Here is a 27539-nt window from a genome sequence, read left to right as displayed (position 1 = left end):
TATGTGGCCATAGTTGGTGGTAGCACTATGGTAGAACTAGCTGCTTCATTTAGAGATTGGACTTAATTTCTGCGTCCTTTCAGATTCTGTGGTAGAGTGTGTATTACATCAGTGCATAAGTGTTGACATTGATAATTTTTCTTCCTCGATTAACTGAACCATCAAGGCTGATACAGACCTGTGAATTTAACATGAGATTTCTCTCTCTATTTGATTTTTTCTTTTGTGTTATGATTTCTGTTTTTTTTTTTTTTTTTTGAGGGGGATGTTTTTTGTTTTATTTTGTATGAAATGAAATCTGTGTTCACTGAGGCATTTTAAACATTAATCCAAGCGGCACAGTGTTTAAATTATGCACCTGTCAGTCATTCCTCATGTCTAAAGCTTGGACCTCTTAAGTCTTGGTGGTGGAAACATTCAGAATATCTATTTGTAACCTGGGATTTGGAGGCTTTGTTGTTCATGTATACACTCTCTCAATTTGCCAATACCTGTAGCACATTTACCAAATTCCTATGCACCAACAACGGCACAAAGAACGTGTACACACAAAAGGAGGGCATAGATTGTGGCTTTTCTTGAGGAATCAGAAAGTTTTCTTTTTTAAAAAGTATGTGGAATCTTTTTTTTTCAGAATCAGATTTCAGATGAGCTGAAAAATTGAATTTCCCTGATGCATGTACATAGTGGTTGGCTGGACACTCTCATGGTGATAAATTTAACTCTACAGATACTTTCAAAATACAGATTTGACATTCGAAGGTCTTGTGCCAAAGATTAGGGAAATTTACGCAGCATTTGATGATGAATGAAGTTTTTATGATTTCTTCTAGGACATCTTTGATTTCTACGTATGGATTGTGTCAGAATGTACATTGGGCGCTAACAGTGTTGTAGTCGAGACCGCTTTCGACTTTCACAAGACCATCACAAGACCTCCGGTCTGAATTCAAGTCACCGGCTATTCAAGTGAACTGCAACAAAGGCATTCTTTTGTCATTGTTCACCCTGCTAGTTGTGACTAGACTGTTCTTGGGCATGGTCTTGTGCCTGGTCTTGTGATGGTCTCGACTACAATACTGGGTGCTAAAGGGCTAAATGTCATAACTAAGAGACTGGTTTTCTAACTCATTTAGACTGGTTTTAAAATGGCTTTCCAAACAATATGGCTGTGGAAAGTGGAATCAAGGGATTCATGGGAACAGCAGTGGAGGAAAACTAGCTGTTTTCCATTGTGGACTTGTTTTAGTAGGCAAGGATACCATGGTGGCCAGTTTGGTTGTGAAAGACAGCCGTTAGGTTACCTCAGCTCTCGGACTAACTTGTGGCTATTCTATGTGGCTAACCAACTGACTACTTTTTACCTGTCCGGCTAGCTTAATGGCTGGTTTAGTAATGGCTTCACCAGCAGCTTCGCTGTGCCTTTGTGCCTTGGCTCCTGCATTGCTTATTGTGGCTTTACAGTCGTGGCTGTCCAGCCCTTGCATGTTGCAGTCAATTTGTGGTGACAACTTTTAACTTTTGAGCTGGAGTAGCAGGGCAACATTTTTTTTTGCCGTTTGCCATTTCTGGGGTAGGCATTACTGAAGTAATTGTTGTCCATCAGGCACCACATGGCCAATGAGAGCACTTACCTAGTTCAGTCACAAACAGTGTTTGCATGAGAAGCGTGCCAGTTTGAAATTGAATGGCATTCACAAGCAGCGCCCTCAGTCAATAACGCACTGAGCAAATGGTAGTATTCTCACAGCGCCCTTGAACAAGCTGAGCACCGTCCCCTCTGATTGGCCCAGACATGGCCAATTTAAGAAGTGGGTTTGAACCCGTCTGTCTGGCCATGGGTTGTGTTGCAGGCTCTAGTGCTGCTAACGAGAATGGCGAACACATGATCCTGGATGAGACGGTGCGGCAGGAGAAGAACGACATCAGCCAGCACTACCAGATATTCCCGGACGAGATCCTGGGCTCGGGACAATTTGGAATCGTTTACGGAGGTAAGGAAAAGGCTGGGATCTGTCACAGAAACTGTAAATTGGAATTCTCCAGCCAATGCTGATGTTGTTAGATGACCTGAAAATGAATATGACTTGAGGCCCGTCCACACTAACAAGAACGTGACAACGTTTCGTTGAATGAAATATTTGTGCTTCAAATTTTAACTCAAGCAGATTTCACTGCAAATATTTTGTGGCGTTATGTTCACTTCGCTTTCAAGTTGGCCTGCAGTATGAACAGGCCTTCACACAGAGAGCAGTTTTTGTCACGAATGGTCTTGTCAGCGTATTAACCCTTTTCTCTTCTTTCTAAACCCTCATCCAACAGGTGTGCACCGTACCTCTGGGAGACAGGTTGCAATCAAAGTGATTGACAAGCTACGTTTCCCTACAAAACAAGAGACACAACTCAAAAATGAAGTGTCCATTCTCCATGTGAGTAGAATATCCCTGGACATTCCAAAAAAGAGGGACACCTGGAAATCATCCAGAGCTCAGTTTATGTTAGGAGCAGTCACTGAAATGAAAAAAAAAAGAAAACGGGAACTATTAATATTCTGTTCCATTTAGAACCATAGTCTTTGGTGTTTAGTTTACTAAAGAAGCCATTTATTGGCAGATACATTTGACAATGCAAGGGTAGTATGAAGTTTTACAAGTTAAAGTGCATCGTCACTCTTTTTCATTGTCTCGTCCTGATATTATTTAAAGATAGCCATTTACAGCGTGGACATTTAGGAAACTCTGAAGCTGTGTCAGACACTGTTGATGAAATTCAGACACTTTCATCTGGAGCTAAAAGAAACTCATGGAAGTCAGGGAACCAAGATTGGATTATGGCTATTCTCCTTGTGGGAAAACAACATGCAAAGATAATTTTGGAGCAACTCACTATAAGCCGGGCCCAATTTCACAGTGCTGCTAAGCACATGATTTTATGCCAATATAGGCTCCGCATATTTTGTAAAGACCTTAAGTAGTAAGCACAGCTAACAGAGGAAAAATTTGATTAATTTAGTGATGTAACAATGGAAATCTCTATACACGCTCATACAGTATTTTGCCAAGCACAACAACAGTGAAATGTGCTTTCTGTTAAACACATTTTTAAGCTGTGGTTAGCAAATTTTTTGACAGTAAGCAGAACCCTGATATGAGACCCATATGTTTGTCAAATGTGACATGCAAAAGACATGGACCGGTTAGAAATTGTTGAGTTGTACAGTTATGCTGGTTGCCTATCCCCTTTTGCCACTCCAATCCCCTCCCCTTTTACCACCCCAATCCCTACCCTTTCCAACATTCCCCACCCCTCTCCACAACCATTCCCCCCCCTGCAGAAAGTCCGGCATCATGGCGTGGTGAACCTGGAACAGATGTTTGAGACGGCCGAGCGCGTCTTTGTCGTCATGGAAAAGCTGAAGGGCGACATGTTGGAGATGATCCTGTCCAGCGTCAATGGTCGCCTCAATGAGCGTGTCACCAAGTTCTTAATCTCGCAGGTGTGTTGAGTGGGCAAGTCTTAAGCTACAGCACAACCAGAAAGGATAGTCAGCCCTTGTTAGGCTGTTGACTCTGATGACTGTGTGCTGTGCGTGTATTCTAATGTTTGTGCGGATATGAACTTTAGTTGAACCCTGGTCAAATGTTGGAAGAAAACCGCACTATCCTGGTTTCCTGTGTGCGGCATTCATGAGCAAACTGGGCCATATATCATGGATAATGGTGCCTGTGGCATACCTATGAGTAGCTCATACCTGTAATGAGAAAATTACCTCTAACTTCCTTACATAGGTCTGTCAAAACTTGGCAGAACATTTGCTCATAAAAAAAAAGAGATAGATTACCGGCAGTAACTTGGAGGAGAATTGATTTTTTTTTTAATTGTCAGTACTAAGTTGTCTTTTTTTACCTGCTAGATTTTGATTGCCCTGAAATACCTTCACATCAAGAACGTTGTCCACTGTGATCTCAAACCAGAGAATGTTCTTCTTTCCTCAGAGGGGGATTTCCCACAGGTGAGTAAACTTCCACGGGGCAGAAAGCACAAATCTGCTTTTTTAATTTGATAGATAATCATTGTTACATATCCAGTCTTGGAATGTGGAAGTTGAATTGAATTTCAAATACAGTGAAATAAAACAGACCTCTGGCAAAGTCATTTGCTTTCTGTCATGACTGTGTTTTTCTTTGAGCTATTGTATCAGTTTTTAAATGGGGAAAAGATTTTTTAGCTTCCAATGTACCCTTAATTTTTATAACTTGATGAAGGCTGAGTGCACGTTGAAGTTTTCATTGTTGCTTTATGAAGTTAGCCGTCGTCGTGACATCAAAGACTGCAGTGATGCTGTATTTCCAAAATTTTTCTCTTAGGCAGACATTGACTCCATCCATGGGTAACCGTTTTTGAGTGCTGGCATCCAACCCAGGCCAGGCTCAGGCCAGATTGATCCCTTCCTTTGATGAAACAAATTTCTCTCCCGCTCACTTGCCCTCAGGTGAAGCTCTGTGACTTTGGTTTTGCCCGTATCATTGGTGAGAAGTCCTTCCGACGTTCAGTGGTTGGGACCCCTGCCTATCTTGCCCCCGAGGTGCTACGCAGTAAAGGCTATAACCGATCCTTGGACATGTGGTCTGTTGGCGTCATTATTTATGTCAGGTAAAACATTTCTTAATGAATTGGGGTTCGATGAACCAGGAAGTGTTGTTGTGTCTTTTTTTTTTTTTTGAGATAAGAGCCAAAATGGAGCTTTTTGATAAAACAGTAACTGTTACCCTTCCCGAAATATTGTCACAGGGAAAAGCATTTCGAAAAGGGACGGAACGAGTGCTTCGGAGTGGTAGCATTTTCTCCTTGCGTGTAAACCCGTGGACTTGAGTAATGTGTAACAACACTCAAAATTTGGAAGGGGCTAGTCTCTGGTTTCTGTTGTAAGGTTAGCTCCAAAATGCAAATGATCATGGGGGGGAGGTTGAAACACACAGCAGTGGAATTGTAATTGATTAGTCTCAGGCTGGTTGTATTTAAATCTCATTTGCAAATACAATAAAAGAAATGCGCAGGGTCTTTGATAACGTACCTGCTGACTGGAAACGGGGGATTTGTGTTTTCTGACCTCACGTTTTCTGATCAATATTTTTGAAAATTGTACAAACAAGACACGGGCTCAGAACTGTATATAAAGAGAGACGTGCCCACTTCAGACTGTGGAACCATGGCTGTTCGTTATCTGTGCCATACAGCATGCAGCCATTGTGTTACAACTCGGACTTTGAATGTCCGTATGTCAGTCCCTTGCTTGATGTAGTTTTTGTGTTTTCTTATGCTTTCCTCAACAGTTTAAGTGGGACTTTCCCTTTCAATGAAGATGAGGAAATCACTGACCAAATTCACAATGCAGCATTCATGTTTCCACCTAATCCCTGGAACGAAATCTCAACTGATGGTAAGGCAGTGCGTCATTTGACCGAGTCTAAAAGAATTTGTGCTGCCAGGAACCTGCCTCTTAATGAAAAGGAAAGGGCTTTTACAAAACGTAATATTTTTTGAGCTCCAGACATAACTAACCACAGGTAATTTACAATGCGGCTAATGTATTATATTGGATTCACCCAGGCAAATAGATTGGGTGGGGGAGCGGGTTAGCGTAGCCGTTCTTTCCTCGCTTTGCACCAATAAGGCCCGGGTTCGAGTCCCGGCTTGGCCCAGGCCTTAAGTGCATTTGGTTTCCAGTCCATACTCGCTCTCGCAGCTTTTCTCCGGGTACTCCGGTTTCCTCCTGCCTCTTAAACTGGACTTTCTTCCTGACTCCGTAATGTGATGCTGATTAATAAAGTGTATGAATGAACGTACAGTTATTGGCGCAAATAGCCTGAGTCGCTGAAAGCGCCATTTAAACAAAACAACAACAAATAGATTGGGTAATCAAAAGCACTGCTGTTTAGTTACAAGGTCTGAGGTTCCCCCACACTTGAGAAATCACTGAGAATTTCTAGTGCTGCCTCTCATTCATGCATTGTTCATATTCCTCGTGATTCCAATGAAGTGATGTATCATAACACAGAGCTGTGTATGCTCCTTTAAATGCATGTGATAAACACATTTCCTTTAGACTCATTTTAGATTTTTTGTCACGTCCTGCGTTTTGTTCAAGCAGCATCATTCAAGCAGCATCGTTCAAGCATGAAAAAAAAATCGGGTTCTGGCCAGACATGCTCCGCGCATTAGCATAGCAGGTATGATTGTTACATGGTAATGCTTTCTGTTGCAGCTATCAACCTGATTGGGAATCTGCTACAGGTCAAACTCAGGAAGCGTTATACCGCTGACAAGTCGTTAGCACACCCCTGGCTACAGGTAGGCCACTCGCCAAAATTAAAGCTTTCACCACTTGTATATCACCTCGATAAATCTGATAAAAGAATTATTTGAAATTCACTTTTTAATAAAATGAAAGCCATATGATTTTTCTGTCACCATACCTGATTATAAAAGGCTCGTTTTAGTTGCTAACTTGTTCTCAGGGGTAATTCACCAGACGTTTAAAATTACATGCAAGGACTGCAGTCCGGCACATGTTTCTGACACGTTTCTGATTTTGGTTCTGCAAATTTGTAAATTTTTTTGCCGGTACATGAGTGAGTTGTTTTCTTTGCACATTCTGTTAAAACTGTGGTCTTAATAGTAGGCCACAGAACACCCTCTGAAGCTCATGCATCAATCTCATAACTCCAAATAAAGCCCACTTCAAGACTCGATTTCAAAAGCTCAGTCCGCAATCAAAATTCACTCCACTGCGCCTGGCAGGGACCAGTAAAGCTTGTGCTCTGACAGGAATACTCAAGAGCGTTACATTCTTTGGAGACGTGTGCTCTGGTGATACTTGACCCTCATTGACGAACCTAACCTTGTTTGTCACACAGGACTATCAGACGTGGCTGGACCTGAGGGAGCTGGAGAACCAAGTGGGCGATCGCTACCTGACTCACGAAAGCGATGATGAGCGGTGGGAGGAGTACCGGCGAGACCACTTTGACAACCCCAATCGAAGCCCCAACCACGAGCCAGTGAGTAAATCCCCGGTTCACCTCAGTCCAGGAAGGCACATGGAGAGAGTCAGCACCCTGTAATGACCACCTCCCCTGGCCCCCCACTCTCACAACATCACCCTGACCATCTATCTGCAAGATGACTTCTTGAAATCTTCCCAGTCTTCTCATGTCTTCTTCACTATTTTTGTTTCTCCTTCTTTTGTGGTAATACCCGAATGATGTATGTATCATAAAGTACAAGTCTGGATAAGTATAAGGTTGCACCTGCCGTTGTATGCATGTTTTGTCTCAGAGTTATGGGTAGTGGGCATTGTTTTTCCTTGTCATTTGGTGGACGGGTCTGTTTCTCAGTGTTGAAAGCAAAGACTGCTTTTGTGTCTTGTCCAAGTGTGGCGCATGTTCAAGGTCCATGCCCAAGGATTGGAGATTTGTCTGGAGTGGGTCTGGGGAATGTCTGAAAATTTGAAACATTTTGGAAAACTTCAGTGGGATTGCCTCTTGTTTAGGTTTAAAGCACTCACTGTTTCCACCCTGAACAACTTGGTAATGAGGTGGACTGTTTGCCCTTTTAACATTAGCTGGGATCACACTGAACACTCCTCTTTCCAACTGGAAAGAAGCCATACGCTGGTTTGGTTATGCCATCGTTTGCCAAGCCATGTGGAAACAACTCGGTCAAATCGCACAAACTGGAAGAAGACTTTGGACAAGGGATCCTATCTTCAACTGTGAAGGTTTTTCAACATTAACTTGGTATATCTGCTCTCTCCATCAGTCCTTCAAACTAATAAAAGCAGCCCCGTTTTGCCATTGAAACACAGTGTATACTAGATTGCATTGACAATCAGCAGCGGGAATTATTCATGTTAGGCTATGTTTAGCCTTCTTCCTGTTAATGGAAGTGTGAAGAATCTTGTTTACAGTCTGTTCACTGGGGCTAACTTAGGTGGTATTGAGTAAAGCTTGCCAGAGGATGATACATGTAGATGTACATGTAGACGTCTGTTTTGTACAAACTTTTGGCAGACTATTTCATGACCTGGGGTTAATCATATTGGTCCACTTCCAAAATGTGTGTGTTAAACAGTATTAAGCCACTTTCATGTTGGAGACCTGCATTACAACTCCGAACTTGTTGAATTTGGAAGTATGCCCTTCCATTAATGGCATCCCTGCCTCTAGGAGTTCATCTGGACTCATCTAGTGAACTATATGAAGAGAGGAATTGTTGTTTGACCATAAATACCTGGAAGGGAGAGTGGTCAGTAGTGGAGGGCCTTTAAGACATTTGTTGGCTGTCAATCTCTGTTGGTTGTGATTTCAAGCAAGTCAGCTTGTTGTAGGCAAAGATTGAGGAAATTACTTTGTGTTCCTTGAATCCACAAAAACATTGAAGTCATGAACAAAGATATGGATTCAGATCAAACTTAAGGAGACATTAAATTATTTGGAGACGTAAGGAATGTGTCAGGAATTGTCTCTTTTTCATGAGTTTTGCAAAGTGGAAGGAATGTTTCTGATTTCATTCTTTTCCTAAACTCTGTAAAACAGTGCTTTAAAACTTACCATTTTATCATGCTTAATGCAGCAAAGGTAATGCATGTAAAGGTTATCTCATTTGGTGGTATATTTTTAATGGGGGGAGGTTAAAAGTTGCGAAGAAGCGGAACCTCATCTTACCAATTTGTAATCATGTGTTTGCTTTCACACATTGCGAAGGGGGCAAGATGTAAACAACTACCGTTTCATGCATTTCCAGTTTGTACATTGCCGTTTACACTTGGGGGAGTGTGCACGAAATCTGTTGAAGGATGCGTACAATGTTTTCCTTGTTTCCTATCACTTGGTGATGTGCAACATATGTGCATATGGTTCTCTAGATAAGGAAGATCGCTCTTGCCAGTTTGTGCTGCATGGTGTGCAATATTTCCCATAACAATTGAACTTGGAGGCTAAGCAAATGGATAGGATGGAGAAAAAACAAAAGATCAAGTTTTTGACAAAGAAAAAAATCGCCTGTTATCTGAACCTTGTTGAAAACCTTGTTGAAGTCCCGTTGTAACGTTTATTTGATGAAATTCTAAATTTCTGGCAAGTGACAGTAACATTTTTTGGTGTATTTCTCAGAGGTGTCATGCGTAAATGCATTATCAGGAAAGCATTTAAAGGAATTGTTATCACATGAAGAATGTAAACATAGGAAGTTGGTTTTATTAAATGAACTTTCCAATTATTCAAAAAATTTATCCTAAACTAAGAGATAAAATGGTTTTTACATAGTTTTTCATTCATAAGCCCCCCAAAATCTTTCAGTGAAAAAAATGAACTGTAAATGAGCTTACCTGAAAAAAGAAAATACAAAACAGAAAACAAAACTTCAACAAAACCCTTGATAAAACCGTAAATGTCAGATATACTTCTCAGAAGTACCCGCCATGGTATATGTCACCATGTGATTTACATAGAACAAGTGGGTCCTACCATGTGGAATGAATGGATTTGAAATGTCACGGAAATTGAACTGGTACCAAAAACCTGTGTACATTAACTGTAAATGGGTGAAATAAATCAGAGTCACTGTAATCTTAAACACACCAATTGTTATTACTACTAGAAATATGCATACCAGTTTTCATACGTGAATGGCAAATGCAAGAATTTTGATTATGTTGGAAATCAGTTTGTGAGAACAGTTTCCTTTGGGGGATGCTGTCAGTAATGTTCACTCAAAGAGTGGATAAACAATAGTCTTTATTTGGTTGAAAACCATTTGAGTATTTACCTTTAAGTAAGGCGCGTATCAAAGTTAATTGCCAGATTTTTTTTTCATTGGCATTTACTTTTCCGAGCTACTTCCTTTGTCCACTTGTTTTTGATCAGTGTTCTGTGATCTGAGTGATTTCTTAATCTCACGCACAGGTACAGTCCCTACATGTTCAGCATTCTGGCAATATCAGGCATTTCTTTTGTTACCCTTTGAAGCTATGGCGTTGAAGAAATGCATGGCAAGTTTTGTTGTGCCGTCTGTCAAATAGAGGTTAACCTACACGTTAACACAGAACAAGGTGTCTCCAACAGTAATATACTCTTGTAATATTTATTTGTCACTGTATTAATAGCTATTTTATATCCATAAAATGACATACCAGCATATAAAGTATCTTCACGTTGTTCATGTTTTCTCAGTTTTTAAGTATTTTTCCTTTTATTTTGGTGTCTTATCAGGGTTATGGTGTGTATTTTTACGTGTATAAAAATTTTAGGTTTTTATCTCCATTTTACATCAAGTGCTTGGTGTTTTGATAGTAAAAACATTTATACAACACGTCAACGATGTTGTATTCCAAAGTGGTTTTTGTTTTCTGTTGATGCATATGTGTGTATATATACATGTATATATATATAGTTATGTACAGAATAATATAAAAAAGGTATTAACATTAAGAGAATGCCCGTAATGCTTTGTTCATTTGGTTAGTTTACCCAGAACCTTTGGGGTTTTTTTTCTTAGGTAAGGCATGTTCTTGGTTGTGTCATGACCAGAGAGAAGTTGGAGGAAAGTGCAACGTTGCCTCTGACGATGCGATGAAAGAAAATCTCCCATGCAAAAATACTAGAGAAAGTGGTTCACACCTCTGAAGTTGATGAATATTTTATTTTCTCACATTATCTGTCCGTGTTGTCATCTGATGGAAGATGTTATGTGTTTAACGAAGCGGGGGTGTTCCTTGCAAAAGTGACCTGTGCTTCATTTATACCAATACACTTTATTTTTCCTCGGGTAAAAAGTTTTCATTGAAAGAGGTTTACCAAATTGGTGAATTGCCAAAAAATGTAGGGCCATTTCTTTGCACCCTTTGAAAATGGCATTGTAAGAGCGCTGTGCCGTGGTCTGTCATGTACGTGGGCTTAAGAATGCCATTTGAGGAATTGCAAGACTGGTCAGCCATGCCTCTGCTTTAAACCTGGGCTCTTCACAATCTTTGGTCAATATTAGATTTGTACAGTAAACAAACGCTGTAGTCACTAGCAGTAGTTCTCGTGGCTATTTCCCAAGAGTGCAATTGTCCGACTCTTGCAAAAGTCAAGGGAAGCGGTCTGGAATTGAAAACAAACTTTTTGTGGTTCTTTTTGTGGTTCTTTGTAGTTTGATAAATTATTCCGTGGCAAGTATTCAGTCCAGTAATTAGGAGTTGGTATTGTGGTTTCAAGGTTTATAGTATACCAAGGTTTGGCTGTCAGACATGAACAGTATTATGTCACTGAGGCTATAGTAAAAGCAGTTAACATTCAAACCCCTGAACAGGCCCAGTTGTTGCAACAGTGATTACATTAATTTGGGGGCCCAACCAACATTAACGACAGGCAAATATGTGACTTGACATTCTCTGAACTGAAAACCTTGGATGTGGTAACAACTGCTCACGAGCAATTTTGGGAAGCAATTGGAATTATATTCATTTGAGAATTTTTGATGCACTGCACATTTATCATTTGCTTCCTTAAGCTAGAGAGGATTATGAGAATTTGAATTGTCACTCCGAGTGCACATATATCTTCATTTGTAAACGTTTTGGTTCCAAAAAGCAGATTTTTCCCCTTTCTAATTGGCTTTCATGGCATTAGGTTGGACTTCATGGGGCATATTTATGTTCTTGATCATCAGAACGTCCTGATGGCCTCCAAAATGTTGGAAAATTCAGGTCCACCGTGATTTGATGGAGCAATATGTTGTCACCTGTTGGTGGAGAGTGGTCACATTGACAAATAACAATGTCAATGTGACAGAAGCTACCAAACTGGGCAGTTTCAACCTCCGCAGCCAATGTTATACATACTGGTACTTTTTGAGAGTCACAATCTCAGAATGGTACTCCCTTGCCTGGTTTTATCTGACCACAGAAATCTTGAAAGTTAATTGTGGGTGGACCCGCAGACCCCATTGTTATTTTATGGTGATCCGTGTCGGATTGGATGTATTGATGGACTGCATATCGTATGTACGTAAATATTCAGCCACTTTAATTCTTCATTAGTGACTCGTGTTGAGGATCAGTTCGTGTACTGTGGATATACATTTTTGAGAGAGAGAGAGAAACCCATTTCATTTGCTGAATAAGCCCAGCAATTACTTGTATTGTTACGTGTATTATTATTATGAATAATATAAATATGAGGAAATGTACAGTCTTTCCTCCACAAAGCTGTAGTGTCTAAAGTATACAGTTAAAGACAAATAAAGGACAAACTCAAAAGGGACTGAATGGTATCGTTATAAATAAAATTCTTACTGAGGCCGCCATGGGATTGGTGGAGTATTTGGAAAATAAAATGCACTCTTTACAGAGACTCGGCGAGTGTAAAGCATGCCCATTATGCCTCTCTAATGTTGTTCTTACGTGCTTTATCCACTCGCACAAAGGTGGCACAGTGTCCAGGGATACCAGTTTTTTAGGTAAATGCCTGTTTCAGGTCTTTACCGGAAGACGATTGGGCTAATATCAGAACTTTACAAGGTCTTTTTATTTTCATTGAAAATACGTCTACTACAAACATGCAGCATGCAATGCACAATCCTCTTGATTACAAACAGTTTCAAAGAGTTTATTTTCTGTAACAAACATCAACTTCTTCAAGTCCGACAGGGAACCACTGTCAAATGAGCACTTCCAAAAAGTACCAGTCTATTTCATGGAAGTGACTAATTTTAGCAGAGAAGTTATGGGAACTAATGCAGAACACTGTGCTTAACTCAAGCCCATTTTCTAATCTATAGTATACATGTACTTTGAATGGAGTAGCCCTATCCATTGCTGCATTACAATTTTAAGCATCCTGTGCTTTTCTCCCCTAGCAGAGAAACTTAACAGAAAACGTACAGCAGACACTTGGCCGAGGAGCTGCACTTGTCACTAGGAACGTTTTATTCTAGTTAACCTGTGAACATTTCTCACTGGCTGTCAGTAAAACATGGATGAGATTGGAGCAAAATGAAATATCCAGGAATGAATTATCAGAGGGTTTCTGGGACCCACAGCGGTACAGAGCCTATGCACACTCTGTTCTGCTTTAGTTCTTGTGCTCTTTATTGACTGTAATACATCAAGACACCATAATGGTAAACCAGGATTTTAAAGACTTTAAAGATCGTGTGGAGAAAACTGACAAAAATCCTGAAATCAAGAAAATCTTGATGAAAAATTCTGAAATCAGGAAGAATCCTTTCAATCTCAATTCTGAAAACAATCAGATAAACCTAAAAGCGACAAGTGGAAGTAGGAGTTTTGATTGGCCAGACGTTAGTGCTGTTACTCTAAGGACAGTCTTCCCTGTGTACAGATGTAATAAGCCACTTGCGAGTTCAATTTGAATAAAATCTGATACACTGTGTTATCTGATTGCACAGGAACGTAACAATTTGAATTTCCCAGACTAAAGACTCTGTTGCTATACCTTGTGATTCGGGGCAAGCTTTTGCATAGCGACCACCATCTCTGGAATGGACCGGTTCCTTTGTGCTGTTCTTATCCATTGAGAACAGTGTATTGTTGCAAGGCGTCTCTTATGTAACTAAGCAAAAGCCTGCCCCGAATCACGAGGTATAGCAACAGTGGTTTTAGTATGGAGAATTCAAGTTGTTATGTTCACGTGAATATAAAGAACTCAGTGTACCAGATTTTATTCAAATTTAACTTGCAAGTGGCTTATTGGTTGTAGATCAGGGGTGCCTCCAATGGTAGCTGTGAAGAAATTTTGAGAGACAGTTTTGAAACCTCTCAACTGCCACATAGCTGGAGAAGTGCGCCCTCTATTGTTTGGATCAGGACAGGATGTGCTCCAGAACTCCTTGCCATATCAGATGCTCGCACTGTGACCTCTGAAGAAAATGCTATGGATAAGGGGGACAAATACAGAATGCAGAAAGTATTAAATGTGGTCTTTTATATCACCTAAAATGTTCAAAATGTTGGGCAGCCGAAGGCTGAACTTTGTGAAGAAAGCAATAAATCCACGTCTTGATATTCATTTTAAAAAAAGAGAACTATAGTTGAGTCCATCACAAGTCCCTGCAATTCCATCACAAGTTATTCAGTCTGGGGCCAAGTCACAAGCTATTTATTTAAATGAAATGTAGTAAGGCATTCCTCTTTATATCTGCTGTATCTGGACTTGTGAGCGAATCGATTCTGACTCTGTCAATAAAATAATTAATCAGATTTTGGCGGACAAATTTAAAAACACCACACAATGCAAGAGGTCCCTCTAAGAAAAGACAATTTTAGAGATTAGGAACTGTATCAAATTTCACGATCAGCGAAAAGTATGAAGTTGAACTAAATCAAAACAACTCTAAAATATTCTTGAAGGATGTTTTGTTAAAATTTCTGGACAGGTTTGACTCATGTTGATGTGAAACACTCCCAAGGTTAACTTGAAGCAGTGTTGTAAGCAGTGTTGTCGAGTCATTAAGTCAAGAGTCGAGTTGAGTCATTTTCTGTAGATGAGTCAAGTACCGAGCTTGAGTCAATTTGAGTTAGAAGTTTTGAACAATTTTCATTTAGACATACTGATAATCAATTAAGGTGACAGGTATCTAGTTAACCAAAATTTTGCTTGAGACTCGAGTCTTGTAAGCTTGTATTCGAGTTGAGTCTCCATGAAAGATTCGAGTTGAGTCATTTGGCCATAGACTTGAGTCGAGTTGAGTCATTTGGCCATAGACTTGAGTCGAGTTGAGTCATTTGGCCATAGACTTGAGTCGAGTTGAGTCATTTGGCCATAGACTTGAGTCGAGTCATTTGGCCATAGACTTGAGTCGAGTCGAGTCATTTGGCCATAGACTTGAGTCGAGTTGAGTCATTTGGCCATAGACTTGAGTCGAGTTGAGTCATTTGGCCATAGACTTGGGTCGAGTCATTTGGCCATAGACTTGAGTCGAGTCGAGTCATTTGGCCATAGACTTGAGTCGAGTTGAGTCATTTGGCCATAGACTTGAGTCGAGTTGAGTCATTTGGCCATAGACTTGGGTCGAGTCATTTGGCCATAGACTTGAGTCGAGTTGAGTCATTTGGCCATAGACTTGAGTCGAGACGAGTCATTTGGCCATAGACTTGAGTCGAGTTGAGTCATTTACCTGTCGGGACTTGAGTTGAGTCGCAGAAAATTGTGACTTAAGTCGGACTCGAGTCGAGTCATTGACTCAAGTCATTACAACTCCGGCTTGGAGTCTCTGTCAGGATATTTTCAATGACCCTCGTATTTAGCTTACCTGGCTGTTTTTCTTGAGAACAATTATTGTTCCATCTTCAGTTTCAAACTCACCGTGGTCAACCAAACAACGAACCTGAAAATGAAAAAAGTGCGCAGTCATCAGAAAGCCTGCTATTTAGTTCAAGTCAACAGAAACAAAAATGTTCCCTTTTTAAATATTGGCACTCTAGGTTCAAAAAAGAGAAATTGTCAACTTCTTACCTCAATGTATAAACTTTTTGGTGGCTTCCGATCCTGTGTAATGAGAAGACAACATTTTGACAAGAAATAAAGACAACTTAAAAGAAATTGTCAATTTGTGTCACACATTAGCTACACAAAATTCGTATTTTTTACAATTGTCTTTTTCATTACAGCAACAAAACCCTGAAAACCTTTAGTTTTGAACTGTAAAATCATTCTGTTAAAATATCTTGATGCACTTTCAACAAAAGTTGCACAAAAACAGCCCAAAGCCAAAAGTCCAGTGCACTGGTAACATCAGACTTGCTTACATGTGCTCTTTTTGAGGGAGCCAGCGGAGGCCCACATTTGAATGAGCACCACAGGAAAGCACACATTTGGCATCATCAGTGCAGAGGTATCTTGCCAAAGCAAAACGGGAATTCCATAATTTTGAATCATGGACATTTGGGATGACTCCCAACTCTGCCACACTTTTCAAGGGTTAGGGGTTCAAGAAAACATCGCAGTCAATCGCTCACTTCATCAGAATTTAATTACCTGAGTCAGATCCAAACCGTCAGAGCCTAACGACCTCATGTAGGTTGCCATGGATTTGTTGTATTTTGTAAACCACTGGAACTATGGTAAAAAAAAACACCTGCATAACAGCACTGCAAACACCAGATTGACATGCTTTAAAGTTGATGAATCTCTTCTTGGCTAATTATCCTGTCATTTATCCTAATTCGTGCAAATGTTCTAAGAAACATTTTTGAAACTCTTTCACTGTCAACAAGGTTTCTTGTACAAAACCTCAGCTACCGGTCCCTTCCCAGCAAGGTTAACCACTTCGCGCCGGGGGACCCGGTATCGGGTACCTCATGTTTTTACGCATAGCTGGGGAGCCCAAATTCAGACAAAGGAGCCGGTCTTGTAACAAAAGAAAAGACCGAGCTGCTGGGACTTGAAGAACATTTTTTCAGTTGTCAATAGCGGAGGTAATCTGTCCTTTTTTTGAGACACTAAACAACTATTTGTGGCATTTAATACGAAGGATTACAACCATGGACGAAAGCTCTCCAGCACTGCAGTGCTGAGTGATACAATACGCGCCAGCGGCGAACTGCTCTAGTTTTGAAAACAAAAGAAACACCGCACAATCTGGGCTCTCTTTACAAGGCAGCAGGCCTGGCTGAAATACACGGGCATCAATAGATGTTGCCTGTCGGATTAGAGTAGCCACCAGACAGTCATTCGTGTGGGTGTAAACGTCCAGTAAATGAAGTAATGAATTTTTGAAGAATTTTGAAAATGGAAAATCATGAAAAACGCTCGTATTTGTGCACAGTCATTTTAATTGAGCCCGGCAGCAAGTGGTTGAAAATGTCTGCCTGACCTCTCAGAGTAGAATTTTCTGACATGATACCCTTTCGTGCTGTTTGAGTCCATATTTCAAAGACGGATACAAGTGGGTGACGGTGACGGTGACCCAAATTTTATTTGTACCTCCTGCTCTGACAAGTTCTGCTTGACGTCTGTTGGGAGCACACTACCAAACTCCCATCTCATGTTTCGAATGATGGCAAGCCGGTTATGTCTGTCAAAGTGAAAGATCACAGCAACAGAATAAAATGTAATACTGCAATCTTTTACACATGGTCTGGTAGGCCCATAAGCATTGGGTTTGGCATACTTCAGAAAAACTAAGCCCAACAGCCTCTGTGCACAAAGTCCCATATGGGACTTTAACTTTGTGTTTTGGGGGAAGGTTAGGTCCAGCAACCCTTGGGCAGTTAGGGTTAAAGGCGGAAAACAGGAGTCCAACAGATAATTGCACTTAATGGGTGATTTGTTGATATATTCTCTTAGTTGAGGAGAAATCAGACAACACATAAAATAAACAAAAAAGGGCAAGGAAAAGGAATTTTTTGGGCTTTATTGTTGGGCATATGCATCCACCTGCCTTGAAGTTTACTTATAACACCTTGAAACATGCTTTTAGAATGCTATTTTGTAACCAAATAATTAAAGTTCACCCTCTACCCTATAATTGATTGTTACCTTTGAATATCATTGTCGACAATAAAGATTCCAAAATCTGATAATTCATTGAAAATATTAAAATATTTAGCACAGCCTAGCAGTGTTACAATCTGCCTAAAGTCTAACTTGTGGTTTCTCTTGTGACGAACACCACTTCAACTGGGCTTCTCTCATTTCCAAGACATCAACCAGAGTGCAACCAATAGAAACAATTTGCACAGGCATGTACATTATGTGTGCTTTCTTTTCATGAACCACTTTCAAAGGCCTCATACGGTGACTTTTGACAAATGAGCAATAAGATCCCCCAAAAGTCTCCGGTTTCTGGTCAGCGAGTGTCGCCATACACCTGCACGTCGGCAAAACTAAAAGGTTTTAAGTTGGTATATTATGATGTCCAAAAACTGCCAAACTTGCTTGATCCATTGGAATCCTCCTACTGCGTAATTTAAACATGTTTAGATGGTGTGTGGTGGAGTAATATGTACAGTAAAGGAGTCCTTCTAGGCCCCATGCATTTAGTCAGGCACTCTTTTTCAGACGACGTGATGTCATTAATATGTTATACATTTACATCTAGGAACTGGACAAACAAGGTGGTCTTAAGTCCTGTGTACAAGTACATCTACAGGCCGAGAATGCTTTTAAACAGTAAAGAGTGAGAGGGGGGCCAGTCTAAATCAGTGTAGCTGCGGTACGTACACAATGCAGTTGTGATGGACATCGCACGTTATACATACATCAATTCTAGGGCAAAAGTGAGGGGCAAAAACAAAAGTGTTGCAGTACCACTTCTGAAGCCAGCCTCTGACCAGAAACCAGAGACTTTTTTTGGACCTAACAAGAGTGAGAAGGAAAAAAAGGATCTTGAGAGACTCTTACAGATATGCCAAGAGACATCGCTGGTTTCTTTCCAGACAAGTGTGACGTAACTGCACTCCAGAGAACAGACCACTCTGACCCTCTTCCCTGGTCCTCCTGCCAATAGAACCACACAAACCAATAAGAATTTACACTGGTTCACTACACTTGATTTTAGGATCTTCACAGAGTATGTTGTTCTGTGACTGGACATTTCCATAAATAAGTGTTATTGAATCATTAAATAAGAAATTACAGGAACAAAGTTTTTCTTCAAAGAAAACTCCCAGTGGTCTAAGGTTATATCTTGTTAATCTGTTTTCAGGGTGTTGACATTTTAACTTTAAATCATTGCACATTTACATGTACTTATTGTACTTAAAGCTTACTCACACAACATCGGCCTGGTTCTGGTCATACAAAGCTTTCATTTCTTCCAAGACTTGCCTCACTTTATCTTCCTGGACCAAGAATGACAGAGAATTGTAACAGAAATGCTCATAAAATCACAGAGTAACTATTACCCTCTTGGTTCTTGGGTACAGCAACCAACCAGCTTGGTAACCATGGTAACAATCCATGATTTAGAAAGAAAAGGTGATTAGCCAATGGTGGAATTATTGACAAATCATGCAGTAATATCGAGTAACCACACAAAGATCAAGCAACTGTACAGACTTGACTAAGTCGGGATCTCTGTGACATCTTCGTTTATGCTTTGGATACATGCTGTTACTGCGCACTGTTACTTGCTTCGCGCCCTCTTGTGTCCACTTATTACTATGAGTTCAGTTCAGAAATCCCGACTTGGCAAATCTGCCAACCCTTTGTACACAGCGAATGGGCTCATCTACCAAATGTGGTTGCAGCCAGTAACATTGCCAGACTTGTTTTTACGTCATTCATACGTGCACTATAATGAACGAGTCCACAACTCTGACTAATTTGACTGGTGGAAATTCCGTACACATTATGCAACATCATGTCGTTCATATGCAGTTATGAATAACTGCATATTACTGATGGGGGGGTCCAATTGGCTTAACTGTCAAGTCGGACTTACTGACTGATGACGTATGAAACATGTTGTACAATAAAGGCTTTCAAAAGAGGGTGCCCTATGAGGGTTATGCAAGCTGCCAGGCTGAGCGCGATGACCGTGTAGTGCACACAGGCTGCAGCTGAAGGGATGGTTGACTAAGGGAGAGCAACGTAAATCTGACTTGATTCAAGTCTAGCAACTGTAGAGATCAACCAAGTCAACTGATTACGCACAGCATGAGCACTATCGTGACTATGGAACTCACAAGGGTGAGTGAGGACTTCTTGACATAAAGCAGTGGCCTCCAACAATACATCCAAAAAAGTTCAGTTTTTACAAATTTTGAATTTGTCCAATTTTTATACTTTTATGATAAGCGCAGAAGGTAATTTGGTGAAGTTTAGACGTTCATAATGACATGACTGATTATATACCATCTGACCATCTGTCATCAGATTATCTGATCATGCCCATAAGCCCAACCACCGGGCACTGCCTCCCCACCCCTTACATGTTACTGCACAATCCGCCCCAAGAACTATGCAATTGTCTGCCAGCTCCCACATGCATTGTCACGGTCAGAGGTTGTTCCATTTATTGCACTCGCGTCTGGGCAAGGGGGCAACCTTCCCTTCAGTTTGTATGGATTTGTATGTTTTCTCCATTTTTTGTTGCAATGTGATAAAAATGACTGAAACCTTTTCGGTAGAGTGTGGGAGACATCCATAGCGCATGCGCTATGGATGTGAAAACAGTGAAATTTCAAGCATATTTGGTGTAAAGCCTAAAGGTTAAGAGTTTGGTTGATAATTCAGATTTTCCACATGGCATGGACAGCAACACTATTTTCGCCACTTTGAGTTTGAATCCCAAGTGTGAAGTAAGGAACAGCCACCAACTGACCAATCAGACAGAACCAAGATTCAGTGATGTCATTCTGACTGTGAGAATGACAAGGGCATAATGGGAGTGTAGCATACAAGCGAAAACACACATGACAAATGACAGTGAGTGACCTGATGACTGTCTGCTTCTAAATGATGTAAACTTTACACACGGGCCATAGGCCTAGCCTAACCTACATTTGATGTAGAGGGCTTGCAACATGACATATGATGTAGGCCTACCCCTAGAACTGTGGGGTCCGACGTCCCCCACGATTCTGGGGGGTAATGTAGGAGCCTACATCATGACTGCCCCCGGAACATGCAGTGCTGAAGTTGACCAGTTGAATGGTCTAACGTTAGCCAGGCTACAGTACAATGTTCATGTAAGTAGTTCCTTGCTTGTTCATGATGTCGCCACTATAAACGTTAGCAATGGTCAGCACTGTTTTTTTATATACCGGTACTACTACTATCATATCAGTATCACTTCACACGATGTATGTGTCATGTGTACCAGCACTCATCAGTGACCATGGACAAGATGGAAGAAGGAAAAGATTCTCAGATGCTGTTAACTAGCTAGACCGTAGATGGCATGTCATGATTACAAATAAACTGACTTACGTTGAAAGGTAACATTGTTCCATCTCTTGACCTCTGTAATTCTTGAATCAATTCTAAGACCTTTTCACAAAACATACTAAATATCTGGTTAGACGACAAGAAAGAATGACTGTCTTCAGCATTATAAAATTGAAATTGCCGCGCGATATCGACGATCAGGTAATAGGATGGTACCTGTGGAATAACAATATATATCTGCGCTAAGCAGAGTCTGGCAGCCAGACACTACCAGAACACATGCACTTAAATTGGATTTCTGAACTCTTTAAATGTTAAATATCCCTGTATTGCATAGATTTAATGCAACACAAATGTACACTGCCCAAACGCATGGGTGGGTGTTGCAGGGCTCGTGCGTGTGACGAGGGCAGCGTGTTTCGATTGAGCAGGAAAATAAAAGAAACTTCTTTTTTGTTTACTTATCACCGTAAGTAATCTTGAATTTTATATTTTTACTTGAATTACGAAAAATACAAGAAATGTCGACGATGTTATTTTGACTTGGGTTTGAGATTCAATCTTTACAATCACTTTGCCCCATTTCCACTTCGCCCCACTTTGGGAAGTGGGAATGGGGCGAAGTGACCGACACCTGGGCCATTGAGATGCAGATGGTTGCAACTTGCATTGCCATGATTGCGTTACGTTTGCCGTATTGGCCCATACCTGCCAAGTCTCACGCATTAGGCGTGTGACACACGTATTTTGACCAAATCTCTCGCTCACACGCATAAAGCTCAAAGTCTCACGTATTCTGCAAATGATGACGACAATTCACAAAAACTCACGTGTTGGACAACAAGGTTGGTCGCGTGCATTAATTTGCTTTCTATAAGGGGCAGCGCGGACATCTGGGAGTTTCACAAAAAATACTGGTAGCAACCACACCGCGCCAGTGAAAGCAACTGCAACGAGCGCGCGCGTACGTGCAGATCAAAGAAAAAAAATTTTACCCGATCCTCGGACTAGCTGGTGCCTGCGTACGTCGCTAAGATCGCTATTTTCACTGGGGCAGTACCTGTCATTTTGTGAGAATCCTGGATGTCAGCGCTGCCCCATACTGTACTGCACTCGCACACTGCACTGTATTACAGTATTAGCCTTAAGTCAAGGCTCACCTGGACACATGGCGCACACATGAGGAAGACAGGCTGTGCAGAGCAAGTGGCAAAGCTCGTGAATTGTGTGCGTCCTGAGTACACGTTTGGATCTGGATGTGTTCAAAGGCTTATTTGTAACAACAAAACAACTTATTGGTGCAGTAGAGGTGAACATCAGAACTCAGAGACTGTCCTTAAATTTAGAGAAGTCCCATTATTTGGAGACAAAACCGGTCCCCTAAAAAAGAGAATGTCTCCTCAAAAGGGGAGTTTTTTGTCGATGGGCATACCACAACATACTGTTATCAATTTTCCCCAATATTTTCCATTTATATATACATGTACATGTAAGTTACTGAAGTTGTTTTTAATGAATTAAAAGATTGATACTCAGAAAATTGTTTTGTTGTTTTTTCCTACCCTTTACATACCATTGCACACTCCTGGTTAGAATCCTAGACATAAACGATAGAGTTTTTTTTTTAAACAGCAGCCTGGGATGGTTTCTTCTACTGAATCCAATTGTGGCATTAACCACTTCGGGCCGGGGCATTTTTCAACGTTGAGGATGCTGGGCCGGCATGACTATCATTTTTTCCGTTTTCAAAATCCTTCAACAATTCATCATTCCATTTAACAGTCGTTTATAGCCGCACGGAATAATCTTCAGGCACTACTCTAAGTTGACAGGTGACCTTCATTGACGCCCGAATATTTCAGCCAGGCCTGCAGCCTTGTAAACAGAGCCCAGATTGTGCGGTGTTATACAACCGTCTTTTGTTCACGAACCTGGCTCAGTGCACTGCTGACCTCTTTTCAATAGGGGCCAGATTAGCATGCAGCGGTGCTGTGTGGCTCACCACTGCGGTGGTGGAGAGCTTTTGTCCCCAGTGGTAATCCACTTGCTCTAAATACCCCAAACCCTGGTATACGTTTCAAAATAACGCTGGATTATCACCACTTTTGAGAGTGAAAAATGCCGGTCATGCCCAGCAGCCTGGTCTTTTGTTACAGGGCCTGTTTCCTTTGTCCGAGTTCGGAGACCCCGGCCACACATATAAACCATACGGCTCCGATTTCTGAGTCCCCGGCTGGTAGTGGTTAAAAGGATCCCTAGGGCAACGGTGGGATCCCTAAGCTCACACAAAAAGCCCTGAAAGGGAGAAAGAGATATTGTCTCTTTTGGGGGACTGATTTTGTCTCCAAATGAAGAGACGTCTCCAAGTTTAAGAACAGTCTCCGTGTTGTGACATGTACCCTACTGTTAGGAAAGGACATTATTGCTTAATACATGTAGCCACTACAAACCAAAAATTTGTGTGAGGTTTCAAAGATTTTTAATGCTGTAGAGGAGTGTATCTGAACATTCCTGAAACCTTCTAAGCTCCCTGGGTAAAGGGTAAACATGGTAAAGTGACTTGCCGAGGGTCACAACATGCTTCCACCAGCTGGATTCGAACCCCCGACCCTATGATCAGAAGCTACATACCCTAACCACCAGGCCCCCATATACAGTGTATGTTGTCATTAGCCCTAAAACCACCCACAGAATTTTGGAGGATCATTGAGGAAAAATGGCATAAGTGTGGCTGATTGCAAATAATGCATTATATCAAGGTTGTGCGTTAGACCTTGTGTTGTCTATGCTCAGCCATGCATAAATTCATGCCTACCGGTACATCATATGTGAAATCCTCCATGCTGCTCCAGGATACCATTTGCACTGCCTCAACATACCGGTACATAAAATAACAGGAATTGCTGGAGAATTTTGAAGAATTGAGGCCGTGGACACCCCTTAAAGGAGCATTTTCAAGAATTATTGGAGGAGTTTGGAAGCTTGAGGCAGAATGCAATGTTTTGACTGGAAAAATTGGAGGATTTTGAAGGATAAAGGATGGGGCCCAACAAAATATTTCATGGAATTTTTTTCTTCTCCAATCTCATGTCCATACCAAACATCTTGATTTTTTCTTGTGTTTTGCAGCTAGAGTATCAGGATGAACTGATCAGATGAGTTGTTCCTAAGAGTTCATCATTTCCTAACCATCACCATGGCATTTATGCCAAATCCACAACAGCAGCAACAGCAACAGATGCAAATAAAGGAGGTTTGCCTTCATTAAGCATTTATAGTTTTTATGGAGTTGTACCTTAGAAATCCTCAATTAAAAACTGATTTTTAGTTGAATGTTGCACTGGTAAGGATGATTTAAAACAAATGTAACAAGGGAAAAGGTCAAATCAGATATCAACAAGGATGGGTTTTCAACACTCAAGATTTCTTAAAGAAAATGGATCTGATAGATCAAAGGTCATTACACGTATTTGATTCTGTAAATGCATATGTATTTTATGCTGATGTGAGTGGAAGACTTTAAGATGCTTTGTGGTGGCAAACATACCAATCCCATGTGACCGGTCCACTGTTGTGTGCATCTTTTTGAGAATCCGCTGTTTAGCTATTTGATGCTAACAAAAGTGGACGAGTCACACGGGATCGTTACAGGACCAAATGCCTCAAAAGGTCTCCCATTATCCTGTTTTTATATTACACTGTCAAACACAAACCACACAAACTTTGCTCAATGAGCTGCTTTCATTTGTAAAACTACAAGTTGCTTGAATGAAAACATTCTAGTCTGAAAATATCTAGGTGAACTCTTTCAGTTTCTTCAATTTTAGCCTCCAAATAACTTTGTGCAGCTGGGCATCAGTTCTTCCTTGCTAGAATTCCCTTCATTTCCTTTTTCCTTTGTAGTTTCGCGATTTCCTCTCTTCCTACAATCGTTTGACGGAATCCTGCTTCGTTGATTGCATCAAAGACTTCACGGGAAGAAAGCTGTTGGACAAAGAGGTGACACATCTCAAGATTTTCCCGAATGAATCATGCGTATTTTGGGTGTAGAATGTTTTGGTAATAACCATCACCATTGGACCATGCATCAGTTGGTACATGTATTTGTACAGATATGTATGTGTACAGGCTGCGTTGGTCCAAAAGTGTTCTACCTCACTGAACATTATCTTTGTTTAAGAAAAAAACAACATAATTAACACCATCCATCAAGGACTTACTGAAGAGTTTGAAAATGAGACTCTTTTTATTAAGTTTCATGAGGTGAAGACTTGTCCTGTATCAAAAAAACCCTAATAGAGGTTATGCCATTGCTGGCTCTCTGTGGTGTGTCTTGGAGGCTGTTCTTTCTGTTGAAAGGGTTGGTTACAACGAATGCTCTCAAAGTTTTTTCAATCCTGTCCCAGTGATACAAATCTCTTGCCCTCTGAGGATGCGTTAACGCATAACCTCTATTTTTGAGTCACTTGTCTGAAAGAGCTCCCGGCCTTTAAGCCTTCAGAAAATTAGAAGAGCCACAAAACTGTCACTGAAGTAAGTCCCTTTAATTCTGTTTTTTTATTACTATGTATAAAATGGAATCTCAACAATGCAATTTGCATCTTGAACGTCAACTTTCATTTTTATTTTTAGTGCTTTGATTATTCCCTGCTACGTATAACCCAACCTCATATCCAGGGCAAGTTACAGAGTAACATCTCTGGTTCCCTTCGCTTCGATTAATTGACTTGACTTCCCTAACATGAGACCCACCAACTCACTGCTGCTTTATTGTATTTTTGGAAAACATTTAATTATCTTAAGTTCAGGTCAAAATAGAGGAGAAAAGGAGGTTAAGCAATGGGCTCAGTTATCATTTACAGATCTGCCATATGCATTGTTTTATCTACTGACGTGTTCATTTGTTGGTGTTGTTGTTAACCCCAGTCAGTGGTGAAAATTATCGTACCTGTCTCTCCATGCAGACAAAGTGCACCTCCAACTGTATGGACAAGTACCTTAAGATGACAATGAGGGTATCACAGCGCTTCCAAGAATACCAGGTGCAACAGAACGAGGGGCTCCTAGCTGCCAAGCAGAAAGCGATGGGGGGCCAATAGTGAAGGATGGAGAAAACTCATTTATGAGTGACCGATTGGGCCACACGCTTGGTTTGCAGTTGTACAAGTAATTGAAATGAATTTATTTGTGACTCGGCTTGGACAGTTGTCACGGTTTACTGCAGACAGAAGTATTGCTGCTGCATTCTGAGTGCCAGACCACGCTCCTGTCCAACTCGTAAATCAGGATTCTCTACCCATTGCGCCCAGCACTGGGGTTTCTTTCAGGCAACGTAACTGCACAGGAACTTTTTACTGTTTAGAAGTTTTTAAGAAACCTCACTCAAATATTTTGAGTGTATTTGGGACTGTCTGCGGAGATATCATATTTAACTCGGCACAACAAAATTTTGTTCCATAAATTCCACGTATTTCCATTTCAAGCCAGAAAGATTTTATTAAAGCACTCTCCGATTGGATCAGTCCAGAGTCTTGCTAAATTTCTGTGTTTGCTTTCAAAGCCATGGATTTCATTTTTTGTAGACACACCTTTTTGTTCTTGCAAGAAGGAAATGACACCTGATGGCTTTTGATCCGTAACTTGAATACCGAGTACATCATCTCGAACTTTTTTACACAGCAGGAGTTGACCTACTTGCTGCCGGATTCAATTAAAATGGCCATGCAAACATACGGGCATTTTTCAAGATTTTCCTTTTCTAAAATTCTTCAAAAGTTCATTACTTCGTTTACTGGACGTTTACAGCCACACGAAAGACTGTCTGGTGGCTACTCTAATCTGACAGGCAACATCTATTGATGCCCGAGTATTTCAGCCAGGCCTGCCGCCTTGTAAAAAGAGCCCAGAGTGTGTGGTGTTACATAAGTTTCTTTTGTTCCCGAAACTGGCACAGTGCGCTGCTGACATCTTTTCAATACGGGCCAGATTAGCATCAGCGGTATTGTATCGCTCATCACTGGAGCGCTGGCGCGCTTTTGTCCCTGGTGGTAATCCGCTCATGCCGAATGCCACAAACAGTGGTATAATATTCCAAAACAATGACTGATTTCACCAGGTATCAACAACTGAAAAAATGTTGGCAATTCCCAGCAGCTCGGTCTTTTTTTCCGCGTACAGTCTTTTGTTACAAGGCCCAGCTCTTTTGTCTGATTTCTGGCACCCTGGATGTGTGTACAAACCCAAGGTACCCAAAACTGGGCTCCTCGGCGTGAAGTGGTTAATGAACATTAAATGGAGAAAGTTCCACTCTTGTTGAAGGATTTTCTGATACAGATGTCTTTGTGATTGTTTTCGTTCAACCTGTGGATGATTCTCATTAGGCGGACGTCATCATACATATCTTTAAACACTGGCTCTTATTGCATAGAGCTGACTTCTTACACGTTCCCAACATGTTACATGTTTTGAAGAACCATTTTCATGCAGTATGTAAAGATTTTGATGTGCCCAAAACGAGTGCAAGGGATCACACACAAGTTCCAGAGGATGCCGCTGGTGGAAACTTAATTTATCAAGATCCCCACCCATGATCAACTGTCAACACTGATGTCATTATTAACCCCCCCCCGGTTAGACAGATTA

At 40.9% G+C, this 27539-nt stretch overlaps 3 protein-coding genes across 8 annotated transcripts in view; 2 read left to right on the top strand and 1 right to left on the bottom strand.

Annotated features, from left to right (window-relative positions):
- LOC110981902 (serine/threonine-protein kinase D3-like) overlaps nucleotides 1-12413 on the top strand; it is a 75895-nt gene extending 63482 nt beyond the window's left edge. For 5 of the 6 annotated variants that reach the window (XM_022239912.2, XM_022239913.2, XM_022239914.2 and 2 more), the window contains 8 exons: nucleotides 1854-1994; nucleotides 2323-2429; nucleotides 3335-3496; nucleotides 3914-4012; nucleotides 4493-4653; nucleotides 5334-5440; nucleotides 6266-6351; nucleotides 6918-12413. In XM_022239912.2, the coding sequence (XP_022095604.2) occupies nucleotides 1854-1994; nucleotides 2323-2429; nucleotides 3335-3496; nucleotides 3914-4012; nucleotides 4493-4653; nucleotides 5334-5440; nucleotides 6266-6351; nucleotides 6918-7124 (1070 nt within the window). In that variant the 3' untranslated portion in view covers nucleotides 7125-12413. The remainder of the gene's footprint in view (nucleotides 1-1853; nucleotides 1995-2322; nucleotides 2430-3334; nucleotides 3497-3913; nucleotides 4013-4492; nucleotides 4654-5333; nucleotides 5441-6265; nucleotides 6352-6917) is intronic. The other variant, XM_022239916.2, reaches the window with a different exon arrangement.
- A 134-nt stretch (nucleotides 12414-12547) lies between these two features.
- On the bottom strand, nucleotides 12548-21118 carry LOC110981901 (DNA replication complex GINS protein PSF1-like). Its single transcript, XM_022239911.2, has 8 exons — nucleotides 20940-21118; nucleotides 18780-18847; nucleotides 18408-18503; nucleotides 16989-17079; nucleotides 16041-16121; nucleotides 15519-15551; nucleotides 15316-15390; nucleotides 12548-13935 (listed from the first exon to the last, which is right to left on the bottom strand). Exons 1-8 carry the CDS (start codon nucleotides 21012-21014, stop codon nucleotides 13867-13869), a joined length of 588 nt encoding a protein of 195 aa, XP_022095603.1. The 5' UTR covers nucleotides 21015-21118; the 3' UTR covers nucleotides 12548-13866.
- Nucleotides 21119-21221: 103 nt separating this feature from the next.
- Nucleotides 21222-27214, top strand: LOC110981933 (mitochondrial import inner membrane translocase subunit Tim9-like). Its single transcript, XM_022239978.2, has 4 exons — nucleotides 21222-21366; nucleotides 24027-24150; nucleotides 24801-24896; nucleotides 25862-27214. The coding sequence occupies exons 2-4, from the start codon at nucleotides 24094-24096 to the stop codon at nucleotides 25994-25996; spliced, it is 288 nt and encodes a 95-aa protein (XP_022095670.1). The 5' UTR covers nucleotides 21222-21366; nucleotides 24027-24093; the 3' UTR covers nucleotides 25997-27214.
- Nucleotides 27215-27539: the final 325 nt, after the last annotated feature.

This window comes from Acanthaster planci, linkage group LG01 (genome assembly GCF_054643075.1).
Source record: "Acanthaster planci isolate LZ-2023a linkage group LG01, COTS_SCS, whole genome shotgun sequence".
Classification (NCBI taxonomy): Eukaryota; Metazoa; Echinodermata; class Asteroidea; order Valvatida; family Acanthasteridae; genus Acanthaster; species Acanthaster planci.
This window is presented reverse-complemented; position numbering and strand designations above follow the sequence as displayed.

What these genes read in the sequence shown, in the direction of transcription:
- LOC110981901 (XM_022239911.2), bottom strand. Translation starts at nt 21,014, where the DNA reads ATGTTTTGTGAAAAGGTCTTAGAATTGATTCAAGAATTACAGAGGTCA. An exon ending in CAGAACCAGGCCGATGTTGT is followed by an intron (nt 18,504 to 18,779) that starts GTGAGTAAGCTT and finishes TTCTATTGGCAG; the next exon opens with GAGGACCAGGGAAGAGGGTC. An exon ending in CAAAAAGTTTATACATTGAG is followed by an intron (nt 15,391 to 15,518) that starts GTAAGAAGTTGA and finishes TTTCATTTTCAG; the next exon opens with GTTCGTTGTTTGGTTGACCA.
- LOC110981933 (XM_022239978.2), top strand. Translation starts at nt 24,094, where the DNA reads ATGGCATTTATGCCAAATCCACAACAGCAGCAACAGCAACAGATGCAA. An exon ending in AACAGATGCAAATAAAGGAG is followed by an intron (nt 24,151 to 24,800) that starts GTTTGCCTTCAT and finishes TTTCCTTTGTAG; the next exon opens with TTTCGCGATTTCCTCTCTTC. An exon ending in GAAAGCTGTTGGACAAAGAG is followed by an intron (nt 24,897 to 25,861) that starts GTGACACATCTC and finishes CTCTCCATGCAG; the next exon opens with ACAAAGTGCACCTCCAACTG.